The sequence below is a fragment of the Uloborus diversus genome, chromosome 10 (assembly GCF_026930045.1).
Source record: "Uloborus diversus isolate 005 chromosome 10, Udiv.v.3.1, whole genome shotgun sequence".
Lineage (NCBI taxonomy): Eukaryota > Metazoa > Arthropoda > Arachnida > Araneae > Uloboridae > Uloborus > Uloborus diversus.
Genome location: NC_072740.1, coordinates 18,577,028 through 18,598,525, shown reverse-complemented (window position 1 = coordinate 18,598,525; position 21,498 = coordinate 18,577,028). Strand labels below are relative to the sequence as shown.

Genomic DNA, 21,498 nt, shown 5'->3' with positions numbered 1-21,498 from the left:
ATTCATAGCTAGAAAAATTTTCTTACTGGGAAGTCATCTATACCTTAGAGCAGGAATTAGTAATTGGAGGCAGCAAGTCCAATCAATGGCTTAGCAAAAGTTTGGGCAAAGATCTCAAGTCACGTGACGTAGCAACAACGAATGGTTGACACGTTTTGCGGGAAACTAGGGAAAGAAACCTGATTTCTTCCACAATACTTGGCTTTAAAATCTATCAAGTGACTTGGTGTCTTTGTTTCACGAATGAAAATCTTCACTCCCTCCATTATCTCTTCTCGATGATCTAGACCAGCGTTTCTCAACCGTGTTTGACGCGCGGACCGTCAAGAGCTTTTGCAAAAAATTCACGGAGCGGTATTTTTCCCCCTTATTATTATTATTATTATTATTTTTTTTTTGCTAAAGAAAAAAAAAAGAGATTTCATTTGCCGACCGTAAAAAACATGTGAATTTTTTACGAACCAGTGAGGATTTTTTGCCGTTATTCTTTCTGCATTAAGAAAAAAAAAATGCACCGCCCCTGGGACGTTAAACACTTAACACTAACGTTAAACACTTATAATTTGCGAATGGCAGAGGTTTTTTTTGTCCTTCTTTACAAAACAATGAAAATAATAAATGAATTAATAAATATATAATTAAAATTTATTAGTGTAAAAGATTTGTTACAAAAAATATTTAAGTGTTAAGAATAAGATAAGTATTTATTGCAATAACAATACATGAAAAATAAACGTTGCAGAAAAATCATAGAAACCAGTCAAAATTAATCTCAACACTCACGTAAAAGATTTCGTGTAGGATATTAATTCTATCATTAAGGAGTTTTCTTTTCTTTCTTACCCCCCCCCCCCCTTTTATTTATTTAGTGTAAAGAAAAGGTTTTAACGTGAACGAGCAAAAATCTCTGGTCCGGTCCCGGTCGAGAAGCGCTGATGTATAATATTAAAACATGCGTGCGTCTGTCTGTAATCGTAACTCCTCTCGACTGTCAATATGTACCAGGCCAGGTCAATACTGGTACCGTTGGATACAGGATATCCTGGGAAAGCGTTCCCTTTAAACATTAAGGGGCTGGACATCCAGGAGCAAAAGCATTAAAATCGTCAGTTTTCACCCGTCGCAGGCGACACTGAGCCACCGGATGTCGCAACTGGGATTAGCGAGCGAAGTGAGCAAGGTGCGGACTTCCCTAGTAATAAAATAAGATGTTTGTTTTTGGGGCGCGCATTTAGGGAAAACGTAAGGCCGAGAGGATGAAAATTGGTTCATAAGAGTATTTTTTTTGCCGTTGTTGTGCACCTCACAGCTCGATTTTTGATAAGTTACTACGAAAAAAAATTATTAAACTTTTTATGCGATTTTTGGCAAATTTGAGCACTTTTTACCCCACAGACTTCGTGCAACTAACTCAGAGAAATATATTTTATATCCGAGTGTGGAAAATTTAATTTCTCAATCATGATAGAAAAAAAAAACTTCTAAAATAGAACAGTTTATTTATTTATTTATTTATTTTTCTTTTTTTTTCACATCTTTTCCGGAAACTATTTTTTTTCGAAACTCATCCGTCGAAAACTATAAAAGCTTCTTTTCTAACTTTTAAGTATGCAATAGTGGAAGCATTTCGCCGTCTTTAGAAAAAAGTTTTAAAAATTGTGCAATAGTTTATTTTTTACTATTTTTTAAATGCAGAACTCGACACTAAACGCATTGCCGAAAAAGTTTTGCGGTGTTCATTGACATGAAGATGACATCACTCCCACGCGAACTTTTACTGTAGTCGCTTACTTTTCTTTACATTTAGGGATTTCATTTCTTTCTTTGTTGTATGTTAGGAAAAGACATGCATACCTGCCAAACTTCCAAGGAAACAATCCAGTAGATTTTTTACTATCACTTTACGTGAAATCATATGGAAGTTCTTTACTTCATATACACATAAATATAATTGAAACATGAAACGAAAGAATAAAAGTTAAATTAATTCTTAATATAGTTCAATTTCATCAAACTTAATAAGCATCGATAATGTTGCTAGATTTCGATGTAGAGAAATGCGGGGCAAAGTGAAATATTTACTCTGCTTTTAGCGCCACCTATCTGGTAATATTTTAACTATGTAGTTACACATGTAGTCTATTCCCGTCAAGAAAAAATTACCTCTGAAAATCAAAGAATATGATAATAAAACCAACTTTCAAAAATTGATAATCATATTGCAATATTTTGTTGTAAGTCTAAAATTATTTTTGTTATTATTAAATGATAAAGTTCTTGTTATTATAACGTTTTAATATTAATTGAGATCTACTAATATTCGGTGCAGTATTTATTTGTTCAATATTAAACTTATTTGTGTTTTAAATAATTTGTACACTTATTCAAGTGTATGCGGGGCAAAGAGATATATCTCATTTTATTTACTTATTGAATCCTTTATCAAATCCCTTGCTTATTAATTTATTAATTATTTCATTAATATTCTTTCATTTAATAATTTCCTTATTTGTTCAATTAGTCTTTTATTTACTCATTTGATCAAAAATATCTTTAATAAGCAAATAAAAAATGTTTGATTCGAAAAAAATTTCATTTCTCACTTTGCCCCATGAAAAAATAAAATGAAAAATTTCCATCTTTCTTTTGGATGTACAAAATTACTGCCAAAAATAAAAAATAATGTTTCAGTACAAGTTTTATAACAAAATATATTGTTCTTTCTTTATGATCCGTAAATTTTAGAACAAAATTCCGATTTGCCCCACATTCCCCAGCTCAAGTGTGAATTTTAGCAGGAAGCTTAGAAACCATGGAGTAAGGGAGTCCATTGAGTCTGGGGAATCTTTACAAACACAGTTGTACAGCAGGGGTTCTTAACCTTTTAATCTCTGCGCCCCCATCAATACGAGGGCACAGTCAAAATTTGAAACTGAGGCTAGTTGGGATAGCTGAAGCAGGTTATTAAATAAAAATATTAATAATTTCGTAAACAAATTTAATATTACTTTTTGAACATAGTCTTACTAGAACATTCATAAAACTCCCTAAATAAAGGGATTTCCAAACAGATTTATAAAATCTAGTAGATTTTTAATAAAAATCGGGAGACCTGGAGAAATGCTCAAAATCCACGAAGAGAAACCAGTAGAGTTGGCAGGTATGGGAATATTCTTCTTTCTCTATGAATTTTATCTCTAAATCTAAATTAATGAAAATAAAATTTTATGTTTGAAAGAAACACAACAATATTTTTCATAAAAAAAATCAATTTTTATTCAGTACTCAGCAAATTTTTCCAAATTGTGATCAGAAGTTATTTCTTTTTAAATATAAGAAATGAAAACAAATAATAGCATGTAGGGGAATGTGGGGCAAAGTGAAATAGCGAAATACCCTGCTCGACATTCAAAATGTAACACCAAGAAGGAGTGGTCAGAAAGTAATGAAATTAGGAAAAAAGACAGAGACAGCAAGGAATAATAAATGATCTTAATTTCAAAATGATATGCAGAATACAGAGTGAGAACGGTGTCGGCTCAGTAGGATATAGGATTACTGCGGACAGCTATACACGAAGAAACACGTCTAGGCATAGAATCAATAAGGGTGCGGATGGTGTCCAGAGGGATGGCTCTCCATTCCCTTTCAACCATTTGCCACAGTTCGTCTTCTGAACGAGGCAGGGACAGTCTGCAAACGACATCCAATCACATCCCACACATGTTCGATTGGTGACAGGTCAGGAGAGTATGGTGGCTAGGGAAGCATCTGTGTGCCTTGGAGAGCATGTTGGCAGATGCGAGCACTGTGTGGTCAGGCGTTATCCTGCTGAAAAATTGAAGGTAAGGGATTGCCACCGGCCGCAGCACATTACCCAAGTATCGTTGGCCGTCATAGTGCCCTGAATACGAACTAGAGGTGATACGGAATTGTACGCAATTGCGCCCCAAACCATTATGCCACGTTGTCGTGCTGTAGGACGTTCCACAGTTACTGCCGGATTAGATCTATCTCCACGTCGACGCCACACACGTATGCGGCGACTATCACCGGATAAACAGAAGTGGGATTCATCTGAGAACACGACATTTGGCCATTCTGTCATCCACGTCGCTCTAGTCCGGCACCATACTAAACGTTGCTGTCTATGTTGTGGGGTCAATGGCAGTCTTAGCGGACGCCGTGATTGCAGACCACGTGCAACCAAACGACGGGAAATGGTTCTGGTTGACACGGGAACATTCAGGGTATCTTGCACCTGCTGCAGAATCGAGGAACAAGTGACTTGTGGGTCTGCTACAGCTTGTCGGTGGATTGGTCGACCCACGCGTTCTGATGTCACTCTGGCTGCCCCTGCACCCCTCAATCTTGCCACATTTTGTTGTTCCAATCATCTTCCGCACAGCTGATGCACTATACTCGCATCCATGTTGGTATCAGCTGCAATTTGACGTACGGACCAACCTCCCCTTCTCAGTCCGATCACCATGCCCCTTATAAAATCGTCTATCTGCTGGAAGTGCCTTCGTTGACGGGGGCCTGGCATTCTCTCGTATAACACGTATCCTCCAAGACAAAAACAAAATTTCTTCGATAATTCTCCAGTCAGAAATAACGACACGAATATTGCCCATTCTGCAAGTTTTTTCCCTTATATCTTACTTCACGTGCGTCGGAGAGCTGCGCATTTCACATCATTTACATAACTCAGTGATGTACGTCTATTCTAAAATTTGCATAAATTTCTGAACACTCCTTCTTGGTGTTGCATTTTCAATGTCGAGCAGTGTATTTACTCAGCTTTTAGCGCCACCTACCAGGTAATATTTTAACTACGTTGTTGCATATGTAGCCTATTCCAGTCAAGAAAAGACTACCGCCAAAGTTGAAAGCATATGATAGTACAGGCAATTAAAATAAAAAAAAATTGATACCCTTAATTGTAATATTTTGTTGTAAGTCAAAAATTATTTTTGTAATTAGAAAATAACAAAATTCTTGTTATTAACATTTTAAATATTAATTGAGATCTTTTAATATTCGGATCAGTAATTGTTTAGTTAAAATTAAACTTATTTGTGCTTCAAATATTTTGTGCAATTGAATCGATTATTTCAGAAAGGGCATTAGTCACATTAATGCAACTTTTCAGGAATCAATAAAAAGTTATTATTTCATTCATAAATGAACAAAATTCTACAAAAATTTTGTGACTAATCCAGCCACAGGTAGGATCATTAACTCACTTTAAATTGTGTTTCATTTCGTCACTGAAATTAATTAAATTTTTTTTTTTAATTTGGACTTATGCTCTTTCTACAATATATCCTGAATGGCTAGCTTAGAGTAATGAAAATGTAAACCAAATGAAAGATTTGGTTCAAACTGATTTACAATAATGAAAATTAATATAACAAAGTGACAAAAATAATCAATGAAGTCTGTATGCATTATTCATTATCTTAAGAAAATACATCTTGTAGTTTCCTCTTTCTCTTGTCTTGGCGAAATAATGTCTGGTTTAAAAACAATAATAAAACTGACAAACAGAGGAAAAAAGCAAAAGTTTCACATGTGTATGAAACTATTCATCTTCACCAAATACATCCTCCATGGAATCCTTTTTTTTTTAGCCTTCCCTTGTCTAGTTTTGTGTACCAAGTTCGATGCACATATTAGTATGATTGTGTACCAAATTGCACTTATCTGTTATTTGTTCCTGTACCTACAATATGAAAAATTTTCCTTTGTACTCAACATTGGCAAAGGTAGTTCAGGCAACAAGCATTATACTTTGCAGTATGCTCTTGAAAACCGTTTATGAAACAGCTAGCCTGAAGCCGTTCCTTTGGTGTTCTATAGAATATTTAAATATCATGAATGTTGAGAATTGAAAACATTTGTCGCCCAGTAGAATCTTTCAACAAAATCTCAGTTTGGTAGATAAGTCCTCTTAAAAAATGAAGGGCCCCTGTTTTAGTAGTTACAGATTTCATTGTTTTCAAGATTTGATGGTGAATCTTGATGTAATTTCAGAATTTCCCTTATAAGTGACTGAATTTCACATGGTAATAATCTTCAAATCTGTTTAACATTCGCTTTACTGTCCAAAAGAAAAACTCAGAGGAAAGTCATCAGCAACCTGTTAAATTTCTTCAGTGTTATTTCTAAAAAGACTCCTGCAGTGTTGTTCTTATTTTGATCAGTGTATACCTCACTAAAGTATAGTTTTTTCAGTTCCTAGAGTGATGTTAAGAAAATTCCTGAGAAATTAGCAAATTTCATTCTGATACTTTTCGGCCTTATCTCTACCCAGGTCATGCTCCCTCCCCCTGACCGACGGACCTACCATTACCATAATAATGCCAGATTAAAGGAGTTATTTGTTTTTGTTTCACTATGCCAAAAAATCTAGTTCTTCTATGATTCTGCCATATACAGTAGAACCTCAATAACTCGACACCCCAAGGGAACATGAAAACATATCCACTTAAAGAGGTTGTTAACTTACTGGGGTTTCATTATTTTAATTCTTAAAGAGTTTCCGTATCACCTACTTACTAATGTTAACATTCACACTATGAAAATTAATTCCAGTAAATAAATCTTCTTTTCTTTTTCTTTTTTTGAAAAGTACATTATGAAGTTATTACAGTAGAAGACCGTTATAACGCACACCTTGGGACCAGAGCTTTTGTGTTATACAGGTTATTGCGTTATATAGATCATTTCACAAATTTTGAAACTAATATTCAGAATATATCTATATATTAGCACTTCAGAATGAGTTTTATCTGCAATGAGTATTAAAGCACCAATATTACAATTAGTTATTCACAAAAAATATGTTCCACAATCAAAAGAAAGTGCATTATCCTGCACTTCTGCTAGCTTAATGGTTTGCTTAACAGCTGCATTTTCAAGAGCCATCTGGTATTTTCTGTTTACTATGAGTACTAATTTCCAATTTAAAAGCTTTGAAATATGATGGAAAGATGAAAAATTTTCAAGATTTAATTTGCCTAGAACTTTTTATGTTTGCAAAGCAAAACAGAGGGAATTTTTTAAACTTCAAAACCTATTCTTTACTTCTGAGAAGTTGTGCTGTTTATAGAGGATTGCGTTATATAGGTCGGCGTTATAACGGTCTTCTACTGTAATATCAAATACTTTGTGAGGAATATATCCGGGACTAATGTCCTTTCTGCACTTAACGAAAAACGTGGCCCCTAAATAAAGTACTTTGTTGTACAAAGATTGACTTCCCTGCTACATTAGTCAATTTCTCTACATACAAATATGGTGAAACCGCAGCTAACTCAATTTTGGAAAAAATAGGACTTATGCCATTCCTGAAATAATTGATTCAATTAGTGAAGTACATGAGAGACAAAGTGAAATAGTTTGTTTCATTTACTCATTCAATCATTTACAAAATCACTTATGTATTCATTCATGAATTAATTCACATTCCTTCATTTAGTAATTCACTTATTTATTCATTCATTCACTTCTTTATTTCATTCATTCACTCTTTTATACTCATTTATTTTTCTTCCTACATTAATCAATTAATTTAATTATTTCATTATTTTATCATTTAATCATTTAACCTTTTATTCATTGATTCATTTTATCAAAAATATTTGTTATAATTGAATAGGAAATATTTCATTTAGAAAAACATTTTATTTTTCACATTGCCTCCATGAAAAAAAAAATCACTTTTTTTTTAATGGTTCAAATTTATTGCCAAAAATAAAGAATATTGCGTCAATGCAAGCATTATCACAAAATACAATGTTCTTTCCTTAAGTTCTGCTATTTTCAAAACAAATTTTCAATCTGTTCATTTCTCAAAAGTCCCCTACTATATAATGTGTGTACTTTTTGGTGATATTCCTGTTTGAAGTTAGCCTTCTCTTTAAATATATATATATATATGTATATATATCAGAAATTATGAAAATTTATTTAAAATACTAAAGTGTCTCCTTCATAAATTCATAAAAGTTATTCCAATCTTCAAAATAAATGAACATTTTGAAGAATAAAATAAGTAAGAGAAATAATGTATAGCGAAGCAATTATTTATTTTATTATACCTTATTTAAGATGTTGCAAAAATAAGGAAAAAACAATAATTCTTTCAATTTGTTTTTTTTTATTACATTTAAAAGATAAAAGTTAATGCCCAGCAATGCACCTTGCCTGCCTAGTATTATATTTTAAATCATTGATAATTTTAATACAGATTAAACTCATGACAAAATATAATGTAAGTGTTCAATGTTAGCATGTTTTTAAAAGATAAAGTAAATCATTAATTATTGAAAGAAAAAATAAGCTTATCTTAGGTAACATACATAAAAGGAAAAGCAGGATATACAATGAGAAAAAAGGAAATTAAATGAGAAAAAGAGAAAAGTCCTTCATGAACAGGAAAGAAAAGGAATGCTGCGACCTCTGAGGTTGTAACTCAAGGGTATTAATAGGGGAAGATGTATATATAGTAATACAGAGCCAAGGTAAGCCCCTTGTCAGTTTGATCTCTAACTATTCTGATTCCAGTTGGGCTCCCTCAAAGGATGGGCCTCTAGTTTCGGACAAAGCTGACATGTCCTCTTGTTGGCCCTGTAGTATTATAAGCAATATCTGTTGAGTTTGAATCAATCAAATACATAAAGCACATACACTGGACACTAGAAGTCTTTATTAACCTATATCGGTTACATTTAGAGATGCACCAAATATGCAGTTGGTATTCAGTATACCGCATATTCCGCAGGCAAACCAAATATTTGGTTCAGTCGAGTAATTTTAGGCAACCAAATAGTAAACAAATTTACATATTTGACAATTGGTAAACAAATGCATTTTTTAAACAATGAATGAAAGTTATAGTGCAGTACCCTAGTACAAAATGAATGCAAATTGTTACTTTCTAATATTGTCACATTCAAAGAACTCATTTTAGTTTTAGAGAAAAGACACAGATGTTAAATCATCAGTTCCTATTATCAATTGTTCAGTTGCTAAGCAGACTAAAATAGCAGAAAATCACCTGAATAAACTGTCATGATACTAACCATTGCCCCTGACAAAATGTGATTTTCCATTGATAATGCAAGATTATGGAAAGTTTTGGGAGTATATCTGCGCTAGGTTTCTTAACTGCTGATTTGAACTCATGCACTGAACACTGAATAACACTGCCTTCCATTCTTACAGAAGTCAGGTGAAAGGATTCCTAGATATTCTCTATGGATTGAAATCTGATTGGAGTCGAGTACTACCTAGTTCACCATAGTGATATTCTGAGAAGTAAACTATTCTTTTGTGCAATGAGAAGTGTCGATCGATGTGTTGTCTTGCTGAAAGATTCAAATGGAAACACCTATGAGTTCACCAAACAGCAAAAATGCTCATCCAGAGTTTTTTGATAACTTTCTGAATTTTGTGTGCCATTTAGGGAGCAAAGAGAAGCGCTTCCAGTAAGTTCAATGGTTCAACATACCATAAAAAAGCGACCATCTTGTTACCTGCAGCATATGATCGTTAGATCTTACCTCAAGTCACGTTAATAGAAGGATAATCCATCTAGGTCATCAAAATTCTACATTCAGGGGCCGAAAGTATTGAGCACATTTCATGCTTAGATGAAATATTAATTGATGTTCATACTTCTTTTTTTCTTTTGGAAAGACAACATCAAACAGTTTTATACGACACAATTTTTCACATTAAATTTTGTTCACATAAGCTGGTCTATGGCGTGACAGGAATTCTTGGGAAAATACACTAGTTGACTCAGCCAGCAAATGGCTAAGATACAGGGAAAAGCAGTGTGCATTTTATGGTTCCATGAAAGCAAAGCCATAGTAAGCAAGTGTGCGCAACTCCAATTCTGGATATCATCACTGACTAGTTCACCACAGTGATATTCGAAGTCAAGTCAATGTTTGCGTGTGTAAGCCATGATAGCTATATTGCTTTGCAAGATCTGAAGAGAAAACTTTGGTCATGATGTTATACGTAGCGGCTTTACAGATTTTTCCTGAGGTTTCAGAAAGCATTTGGACCTATCCGGGGAAAAAAAGCACCTTAAAATAAATCATAAATAAAAGATTTTCAAAACAGCAAAAGACTGGTAGTTATAAACGTATTTCTGTTAAAAATAAATTATGATTAAAATAGTAATACTAACAATTAAATATTCTATACATTGATCTAATTCCAAGATTTTTTTTTTAAGTATCAGAAACTATAAACATCTGAAACTGATCCATCAAAAAATAAGCATGAATTACCTATGTAGTAGAAAAAACATAAATTACATAACGTTTTGTAAATACAAAATCAATGCTTTAAAGCAGAAAGAAAAGGTCTGGAAAAAGAATTGATAGTTAAAGTTATGATTCTGATTTTGTTTCGGATGCTTTAGGAAAGGTGGGCACAATAGTTTTTGATGGATTTCACAAAATAGTTATATTTTTCTGGCATCTGTTTGATCTCCCTCCTTTGGCTTAATTTAAATTACTTCCACTATCCTCTTTTATGTAAAATAAATAAATAAATAATAATTACTGTACAAATGATAGGAAATTCATTCTTTAAAACTCTTAGGTGTTTTATTTCAAATAATTCAATTAACATCAATTAATCCATAAGTCTAATACAGTGAAGCACCAATTATACGTTTCTCTTTTGCATTTATAAATTTTTCAAATTGGTCCCTGCAGAGTTCAATACATATTAACGTGTATATATATATATATATATATATATATATATATATATATATATATATATATTTGATAGCAATATAAGGATTGAACAAGAAAGAAAAAATCTTTAAAAGAAGGAAAAAATGAAAAAATCCCAAAATACCCTGGGGCCTCATCAGGGGGTACTCCCCAAGGGTAGAGAAAAACCATGAGATGTTTCGTGAGTGCTGCTGGTGAAATTGCCTAAAAAAGCAGCACTATTTAGGCACTATTTCTTGTTTTTTTTTACACTATCACTTATTCACGGTTCTTACAAATACGGGTTAATGGGAAAATTTTAGAGAATTTTGACATTTCGTATCAATCAAGTTCAATTGTATCATGTGAGTAGTATGTGGCACAGAGTTGCTTTCCACAACTACACGTTATAGAGAGATCATTGAAAATATAATCTATTATAAGCTGAATGACACACTACAACATACCAAGTCCAGTTGAGCTCAAAACAAAGTTGTTTTTAAAATAAACTACATTAACTTTGACACTTTGAAACCAAACAAGATAATCCACAGATGACACTGCACACAAAACCAATAATATTTCAAAACTTTCACACTAATACACTTAATCTAGCCATAATTCAGAGCAAAGATAAATTTTAAATAACTCAGAAGAAATATAAATTATAACTATGAAACTAAGAAATAAAAATATTTTAAATATGCATAAATCCTAACAAAATAAAAAGTAAGAAAAACTAGGTAACATGGAATGAAAATGATCAATTGTATACAACAAAATAACAGCTAACTATTTGAAACAGTCACCTTGGGATTAGTCACAACATCAAAGAAGAATAAAGAAGTATGGTAAAAAGAAATATACACACTCATCATGCATAACATTTTATATTAATAGATTCTCAAAACACCAAGGAACACAATTATGTTGCAGAAATAACACAAGAAATGATCATTGGCTATGCAATATTATTATTATTCTCTAAATACAAAGCTATCAACTGCAGTAGGGTAGACCGGGGCACGTTTACGAGGATTTTTTCCAATGAATTTTCTAAATTAAATGTTTTAACTTAGGAAATTTTAAACATTGCGGTTTTTTGAAGCAGTTAATGGAGTCAAAATTGGTATATTCAGTTGTTGCTCAGTTTGTGTTTTTAACTGTTAAAAAAATTATTTTTGAGTCCAAATTGGTTGCCTAAACTTGCCCTGAACACGGGGAACATTTACGCATATTTATTTTGACACCTTACGGGGTTCTGTTAGTGTTTTGAACATGTCTAACCATTGTTAAAATATAGCAAATTTATTACAGACTGAATAGTATATAAAGTAAAAGCTGAACGAGATGAAGTACATGATTGTAAGCTACATGATAGCAAGCTATAAGACTAATATCTATAACTAAATTAAAAATTAAATTTTGATTTTCAAAACTAAGTAGCCTGAAAATACTAAAACGTTTTGAGAAGTTTGGAGAAAAGACAGCGTCAGGGCACGTTTAGAAGTAAGACACAGTAAGAACATGCGTAATACAAATACAATTCTCAAAAAAGGATAAAATTCTGCTAATTCTTATATATTTGTTCTTTCTTAACTAAGTATTATTTATTCACAATAAGCTTCAAAACGTTCAACAAAAAATTTACTCAACTTGGTAGAAAACAGATTATTCTTTCTGCATGCTAGACGGAAGCTCAATTGATGCTGAAACACTTGTGAGGATATTTGCTAGGGAGCAGCATCAATATGTTGTGACTGTTGGCTCTCTAGTTATAATTTATTTTGAAAAAAGGGCACTGCGAAAATGTGCCCCATGTGTAAACCTGCCCCGGTCTATCCTACTACAAAAATAAGATGAATTAAAATTTATTATTTACAGGGGGGAAAAAAACAAGATAAGTTGTCTCGATCTTCATAAATCTTTTAAAATTAACATGCAAATGATAAAAATAATTGGAGTAATATTTGATTTTTTTTTTAGCTTTAATGATGCCTCTATGGTATAATTCATGAATTCTTGAATGTATTCTCAGTTTATGATACAATAAAGGACTACTGTTGCGAAATATGTTAATTTATATTAGGTGTTGCTGCTTTGCAGCATAAAAGGAAGCTGATTTGTTTTGTGTGGTAGAAGTGTTCAAAATGTGTTTGTGCATCCTATCTGTGTAAGATTGCGTGATTTTTTTTTAATTGCATAAAGAAAGATTTAGCAAAATTTGTTAGTCTAGTAAATTAGAGACAACTTCATCATTGAATTATTACAATTTAGTCAAGGCAAATTTCGTGCATTGGCCGGGAAACAAATGCGGGCCGCCCCCGTGGCAGGCGAGCATTCTACCACTGAACCACTGATTTATGAAAGCAAAGTAATTGAAGTAGCAAAAGTGATGCTAGCTTATTTTCAAGAATTCTATCCCCATCTTATTAGAACAATTTTTAATGGGGTTAAGGTCCAGAATGCATGGATGGATCAAGTTAAACCTTTGTCTCTGAGAAAACTTTTTGTAATAAAGTGTTGTAACTTTTCGTAAATTGTGTGCACAAAAAAAAAAGTCGAATAAGTTACTGTATTTTTGTGCATAACTACCCGCACTGACGCATAATCCGCAGGTCCTAAAATCAGCCTGAAGAAAAATAAATCTTCATGTTGTTTGTGGTAGCGTATAATAATTTATAAATAATACGAAAATTTGATCTAACATACAATATAGAATTTTAGCAACTAACTTAAAAACGTGAAGAAGTAATAATTTTTAAGGTATAATCAAATTTAATCTAAAATATAATGATTTCTGCTAGAAATCGTAATTACACTATGCTAATTACTATAAGACAAATAGTCAAGACAATGGAGCAAACGGTCTAGCCTAGTGCAAATGGAGACTGTTTCTTCTTTCACTGTAGGGTTGTTTATTTTACCCAGCTTGAATAGAGTAAGAAGAAAGTTCAAACTATGTAAAATAAACAACCCTACAGGCAACAAAATAGTCTCGATTGGTGAATCCTGCTGTAAATTGAGGTTCAGTTGAGAAAAGAAAAGGCACTGATAATTTGAGACACAATGTAACCCACACCTCTTTAATTTTATGCTTTTTAAACAGATAATCTGAGGATAATACACAGGAAAAAAAGGCAACTAAAAGTTGAAGCAGGACATCATTTAATGGGTCAGAAGAGGGCAATTGCCTCACTGACGTTGAGAAATTAATGTATTTACATGCAAATAAGTGTGTTTTTTGGTATACAGTAGAAGACCGTTATAACGCCGACCTATATAATGCAATTCTCTATAAACCGCACAACTTTTCAGAAGTAAACAATAGGTTTTGAAGTTTAAAAAATCCCTCTGTTTTGCTTTGCAAATATAAAAATTGTTAGGAAAATTAAATTTTGAAAGTTTTTCATCTTTTCATCTTAATTCAAAGCTTTTAAATTGAAAATTAGTACTCATAGTAAACAAAGAATACCAGATGGCTCTTGAAAATGCGGCTGTTATGCAAACCATGAAGATAGCGGAAGTGCAGGAAAATGCACTTTCTTTTGATTGTGAAACATATTTATTTGTGAATAAATAATTGTAATATTGGTGCTTTAATACTCATTGCAGATAAAACTCATTCTAAAGTGCTAATATATAGATATATCCTGAATATTAGTTTTAAAATTTGCGAAATGATCTATATAACGCAAAAACCTGTATAAGGCAAAAGCTCTGGTCCCAAGGTGTGCGTTATAATGGTCTTCTACTTCTGTAATTTGTATTGAGTAGATAACTTTTGACTCCGCCTGGAAAAATTTGAAAAGACGGGCCTGATAGAGTAGTCAAGTGACTGTTTTTGAGACTAATCTAAATCGGTTAAACGTTTTAAATTGTTTAAACGTTTGTTTTTAACAATAAATTTTTATGAAAAAAAAAATTATTCATCTAACTTATGCTCAAGCATATTTTTTCTCCTTTTGGCACGGTTGGTAAGTTGGATTATTAGTAAGAAACCTTGTGATTTAACCATTAAATCAAACCCTGTGGCCCAACAGCCCATGGAGGTCAATGCTTACTGTGCTCATCTCAGTCTTCCTGACCATTTGGGGTGCTAAGCAGATGTTCCAGTTAGGTGGTCAGCCAATGCGGAATCCACGCTTGGTACTCATTTTATCCACCCACTGAAGGGATGAATGGCTGAATAATTTAACCATCGTTTGCACTAATATAACTACTGATATGTTATACATTGCAAAGTTCAGATGAAAGAGAGCATAACAAAAATATACATTAATCTAAATGATACTTACAAACTCATATCAACTATGTAGTAGGTAACTGGCTAACTGCCAATATTTCCAATTCCATGCCACAACATAGTATTTGTTTAAGCTGGTTAGCTCTCAGTTCCATTAGAAATTCCAGTTCAAAAAGGCGCTAAATTATTTGGACATGACCAACTGTAAAATAAAAAAAAAATCAATGTTACAGATCAGTTTAGAAAACAAATATTTTTCAATTCATAACATAATTAAAGTCTAAAAATTATTAAAAGGAAATATTTCAATAGAACCTTAATATCAAACGTAAAACTTAATCATTTTCATTCTCATGTCAGAACATTCTCGCTTATCCAATTGCAGCTATATATAAATACAGTGTAACTAAATATAACATACATACAGTAGAAATTCATATAGGCACAGTAGTGTTCAGGTGTGTCCATCCCCCCAAGCTCAATGGCGCAAATTCCCCTCAAAAATTTCTCGCTTTCAAACAAGGTTTAAGGTAACACTTTTTAGAGTTTCTAACTCCCAGGCAAATTAAAGGGGGGGGGGGGTAACGCTAGCTGCTGCCACCTGAACCGAAATATTGCTGGCTTGTTGACACATATCACCTCCCAAAACGTACAATATGGCCCTTGAGTAAAAAAGTTTAGATTTTTTTTTTCAAACGAGAGAGAGAGATGAGAAAACATACATAGAGAGTGGATTCACATTTTTGGTTTGGATGAAGTCATTACTGGATGGGCAATTTGAACCTTGTCGGAAGTAATTTTGAAATTGTAGTTATCAAAACACAGTTTTAGATATTAATTGGGAAGGTTCGGTGGCTTCGTTTGAAGCGATTCGGTGGTCTCTCCACAATATTTTTTTCGATATTAAAAAATCAAAAAAACAACTGCAGATACTCTTCTGTTATGTAAAAGAGAATGGACGGGTTCGAGGACTCTCCCCAAAAACGCTTTTAAAATAGTAGTTCTAAAAACAGTTTTAAACTATAACTATCTGTGATAATGTTAGGTGGAGAAAAGATTCGAAAGGTCTCTTGGAAAATTTTCGAGATTGAAGTCTTAAAATTGCGATTTCAGGCTATCTAGGGTTAAGGGACCGGCAGGTTTCTCAAATAGCAGCTCTAAAATTGCAATTGTGGCCGCCCTTCATGACATTAGGGAAAGGAATTTTCGGAAACACTCTCCAAAAATATTTTTCGAGATTGAAGCCCAGAAAATCAAATTTAAGACGATCTTTAATGATTTTGACCAGAGAGGATGAGGGATGCTTCATTTAAATGTTCAAACCTGTTGCTTTAGAAACGCAATTTCGATTGATATTTCGTAATGGTAGTGGAAGGAGAAGTTCGGTGGCATTCCCCCTGTAATTTTTTGAAATTGAAATTCTAAAACGGCAAATTACAGATTGTCTTTGATTGTGTTAAGAAAAGGGAAGGTTCAGGGGCTCTTTCCATAATTTTTTCGAAATTAACAGTTCCGGAAACTCAGTTTTAGATGACTCTTAATGACAAAGAGGGCGCTTTTCGTGTGTTACAGTCAGGGTTCACCGATATATATCAGTCGATATATATCATGATATGTATCACGATATATATCCAATATTTATTTTGAAAATATCATGATACAGTGACCTCTAACTTATACGCGACCAAAGGGGACAACGAACTTTTCGCGCATAAGTGAAAACCCCCAAAAATAAGCTTAAATACAGTAAGTTATCAACAGTTATAGTAATACTAATAATACACTACTGATACTAATGAATAAATAAGCATAGTTTCCATTTATGCATTGTAATTTAATAAAAATGTAAAATTAGAAGTTGCACGTTTTGTCATTTTTTATACACTGTACAGTATGTAAGCGAATTCCACAAAACCTAAAAACTGTAGCGTGATCAGTGTCATAGTCTGTGAGGATACAAAAGATCCTCGATAGGCTATGTCAATGCTTTCCGCTTCACCACGACTTTTAGGAAGGTCAACCTTTTCGCATGTAACCTGTTCTCCCCTCTCGATATCAATCACAAGACTAACTGCACGCCCAATCACACACTTGCGCGAAAAAAACGCGTTCTTGGAAACATTTTGAACATTGGAATAAAGGTGTGTGAAAGCATTCCAAGAGACATCAAGAAGGGTACAAATCATCCCATAAGCAAAGCGTGAATAGGCGATTTAACTAAAACTTGAAATTTTTTTTATTGTATATAAGTGAAAGGTGCATTTTAGGTTTCGCGTATAAATGAACAAGAGTTAACATTGTTTTCCTATATCGCTGGCCGGGCCCGTGAGAAAAACGCGCATAAGTGAAAAACGCGTATAACCGAGGTCGCGTATAAGCGAGAGATCACTGTATTTTGATATTTTCTATATTTATTTTTGAAGCTGTGGTAATTTCAATATAAAAATTATTAATCATAGTAATATTGTTCATTTATTATTAAAAATAATTAAAAAGCTATGTACTATATTTTAATGATATATTAATACATCATTAACATAACAAAGTAATATAATATTCCTTTTTATTTTATATTCATAAAAATATTAGCAATGCAATAATTTTAATTCATATTAAAAGTGCCTAATTAAATATTAAACATTATTCAGAAAAGAAAAATGTCTTATGACTGTGTACCAACTAATGCATATTTTTTATTTCTGAATCATATCAATAAGATGCTTGGGTTTATCAATAGATCTATTTCAAACAAATCTAAAGAAGTTCTCCTACCCTTATATAGAAGTTTGGTAAGACCTCATTTGGAGTATGCTGTTCAGTTTTGGTCTCCTTATCTTAAGAAAGATAATGTATTGGAAAGGGTTCAAAGGCGGGCTCTACAAGGCTAATAAATGGACTTCTCATTTAGACTACGATTCCAGGCTTAGAAGGCTAAAAATGTATAGTCTTGAGCAAAGAATAGACCAAGGGGACATGATTCAGTTGTTTAAATTTATTAAAATGAAAGATGTTACGGGGCTGAAGTTTAGCACTGAAAACAGGACAAGGGGTCATTGTTTTAAGCTATTTAAATCTCAGGCTAACATGGATATTAGGAAAATTTTTTATTTTAGCAGGGTAGTGGAACCTTGGAACAGCTTACCAGAAGAGGTGGAAATGAGCAAGGGAGTAGATAGTTTTAAGAGGGCCATTGATCTTCACTGGGGATTGTAAATTGACTATAGGACCAGTCTAGCTGGGCCCAGAGCCTGTTGCTGGTCGTCACTTTTGTATTTGTATATTTAGTAACATTGGAACTGGCAAGTTTTCGAAATTGAAGCTCCAAAAACGTAATTTTAAGTGATTTTCGAACGGATTTTCTTACTATGTTGTTGGGTGTCCTGGAGTGTTCGTGAAATTTTGCGACATGGAAGAGCTGGAACCAAAATTTGAGATGTTCTTTAATGCTTTTGGCGGGGGGCGGGGAGTAGCATTTTGAAAACTTTCTTATTTTCAGGCAAAAAGAAGAATAATGATGAAAAAGGAAAAGAAGTAGGACGGAGGGCTGACGAATTAGCCAAAACTATTGAGAATTTTTAAAGCAAACATTTCTTTTTAAAAGAAATTAGAGTTTTACCCCAACAGTATTACTTTTTCCTTATTAAAATCATTTTTTTTTTTTCAAAGACGCATCCCCCCCCCTTTAATAGTAAATATTTTTGAAAAACATTCAACTAAGCATTCTGGAGGGGAGGGGGTACAGGGCGGTGCAATCAGAGGGGTGCCCTGTGGACCCCTACCTCCCTCTGGTTGCGCCACAGAACAGGAGGGTACTGATTATATTTCTAAATTGAAGGATAATATTGTAGAGGATATTCCACTTTAATCTGAAAATGAAACTTACCATTAAAACGAATAATTCTAAAGTATGAATTGTTAAAAAGGCATCGAGTTTAATATTTAAAATGAACACAATGTCCAAAGCTCTTTCTTTAATTTAATATACAAATAGTTGAAGGAAAAGGGGGTGGAGGAATTGAGTAATTATGGTCAGTTCGTTACTTTTCGGAACAAAAAAGTTACTCTAAATTACTGTCTACAATATATGCATACTACGTACAAGTAAATAATATGCAAATGTGCTTACAGTATTTTTTAATGTATGATAAATGATGCAATTTAATTACCACGAACAAGAGCTAAAAATCCCAAAAAGACATATTGTACAAATTACAATACGTATAACAAATTCCCATAAGAACAAAAATGGGGAATTGCAAATTTCTTGTGCTGCTTCGTATGCTCAACCTTGTGAAATTATAGACATACCAAAATATCATTCATGGCACAACTAGGTAATCATTTTTCCTTATAGAAAAGGCAGCAAGGAGGATTGCTTGTTTTAATGAGCAGTATAATTTCACCGCTACGTTTATAGATAGAATGAAAAGTTCAATTTTATGTTTTTGGTTGGAGATTTTTCCCTTCATTTGGATCATTTTTGATTGGTCCCGGCGCCTTTTTGACTCTTGCGCCGTCGTTATCTGCACGACTTGGCACATAGGGGCGGCGCGGCCCTGTTCACACCAAAACCACAAAAATAGGCACTGAAGATTATAGAGCTCCGGCACTTTTTTTCGTTAGTAACTATGCCTTGTCCACTACGCAACAGGAGCAGTACCCCCATTAGCACATAGAAATGAAAGTTAATATGAAAGTGGCTAAAATTTTACAATTTTAGGTTCATTAATTTCTTACCTCATACGCTTTAAAAACGCTTTTTTACTCACAATATTTGAAAAATTTTCCTTAAGCGAGCAAGTCTGGGAGTCTTTCCAAACGCAATTTCAACATCTTGGTACAGTGGTACCCCCATTTCTGAAGCCCCGCGCACGCCTATGAACAGGAGCAGCATATATAAACCATGTCAACGGAAAAACATAAGACAAAACTATCAATTTAACACAGTAAAATGTAAATACGATACTTTCTGCCTTTATAGTAAAAATATAACTCGATACACGAATCCACGTTTCTTAAAATGAAGACAACATCGTTTGTGTATGTAAATTCCTCGTGCTGCCATCTACTGATAAAAACTGTAACTGCTTTGGAAGACACTTAACATTGGAATGTAGGTTTGGCAATTAGTATGGGGGAAGAAAAAAAATCATTTTGAAACTGCTAGCATTGACGTCGATTTTCCCTTTCATAAAATATTACTAGCACTAAATAGTTTAGTTATGTTCCTTTTTAAAGATATCTAAGTAGCATTTTTGTCTATAAAAAATTGTTTTTCCCAATTTAATGCCCATAAATTCTTCAATAAAGAAGCCCAAATCATTTATTTTTAAAAATATAAAGAAAACCTTTGTTTACTTACTTTTGATGCGTACATGCAGAAATTAAGATTTCCGCGTGTCGATCAACTCATCAATATCACTGCGAACAAAAAAAAAAGGCTAAGCAAGTTCTGTTTCTCTTCAACTAAATCTTGGTAATAAAATATTGCAATGAAGAACTAAAATTTCATTGACTTACATGTAGGCTCGTCACTTTGAATTTGTCCAGGGGAGTTGGCTAGGAGTGTATAGTCGGAATCAAAATACAAATACAAAAGTGACGACCAGCAACAGGCTCTGGGCCCAGCTAGACTGGTCCTAGTCAATAATAATAAAAATAATAATAATAAGTAATAATAATAATAAAAAACAACGAAAACAAAACCATAATCACTTATACTTAAAAACATTATTTTTTTTAAACCAGGAGGTTAATTTACTCCGTTAAATAACGGGCCTTTTTATATGACATTGCAATGAAGAATGAACTATTAGATTGTAATGAAATGTTGTGATGTGACAACATTTTAAAAGATGAAAGCGTTCTCATTCCAGTGTCAAGTATCTAAAATCATCATTGAAAATCTGAATCATCTTGTCAGAATTTTAGCTCATAGCGGGATTAAAGAAACCGCCTAGAATTTCAATATTTAAATAACAATGTAAAATATAATCCAAATTAGTATGTTTCCAATTCAATAGATGTCGCCACAACAAGAGTTGTAAGCTAAAGTTTTCACTTTTATTACCTGAGGCTACAGTAGAGGCGGTAGAGGTGAGATGCGACTGCGACACAGGTTTATTAAAAAAGATGGCAGCACCTGCTATATGGTTTATGGTAATTTTTGTATATGTTATCAGTTGTATTGTGGTGCGGATGCTTATTTGCGCGAAGAAAGTTTTCTCAACTGAAGTTTTCTCTATCGGTTTCATGTACATTGCTTGAAGAATGTTTAGCTTGTCTCGCCCTTGAAAAAATATTATTTTGAAGAATAAGCTGCTCTTGACAAATTCATGGTAAGTAAAAACTTGATTTTAAGCATGTGATGTAAATGTACGAAAAGAAAAAGAGATTTTGATAAGTTAAAGTATGCATACTTCGTTGAAATATTTTCCTTTCAACATTAGTTTTAAATTTTGTGTTGCAACGTGCATTACCGACAGTTAATTTCTTATTCATATA

General features: G+C 33.1%; 1 protein-coding gene and 1 long non-coding RNA gene across 3 annotated transcripts in view; one reads left to right on the top strand and one right to left on the bottom strand.

Moving 5' to 3' along the window:
* Positions 1-8,713: 8,713 nt before the first annotated feature.
* On the bottom strand, positions 8,714-19,863 carry LOC129231805 (uncharacterized). 2 transcript variants are annotated; one of them, XR_008581299.1, is made up of 3 exons: positions 19,732-19,863; positions 15,047-15,196; positions 8,714-10,085 (listed from the first exon to the last, which is right to left on the bottom strand). It is a non-coding gene; the product is annotated as an uncharacterized LOC129231805 (long non-coding RNA). The 2 variants fall into 2 exon arrangements; XR_008581300.1 differs by having other exon boundaries at positions 19,764-19,843.
* A 1,301-nt stretch (positions 19,864-21,164) lies between these two features.
* The window catches only part of LOC129231800 (KN motif and ankyrin repeat domain-containing protein 2-like), a 111,227-nt gene continuing 110,893 nt past the window's right edge, over positions 21,165-21,498 (top strand). Inside the window, exon 1 of the mRNA XM_054866175.1 lies at positions 21,165-21,332. Within this exon, the coding sequence (XP_054722150.1) occupies positions 21,330-21,332 (3 nt within the window). The 5' untranslated portion in view covers positions 21,165-21,329. The remainder of the gene's footprint in view (positions 21,333-21,498) is intronic.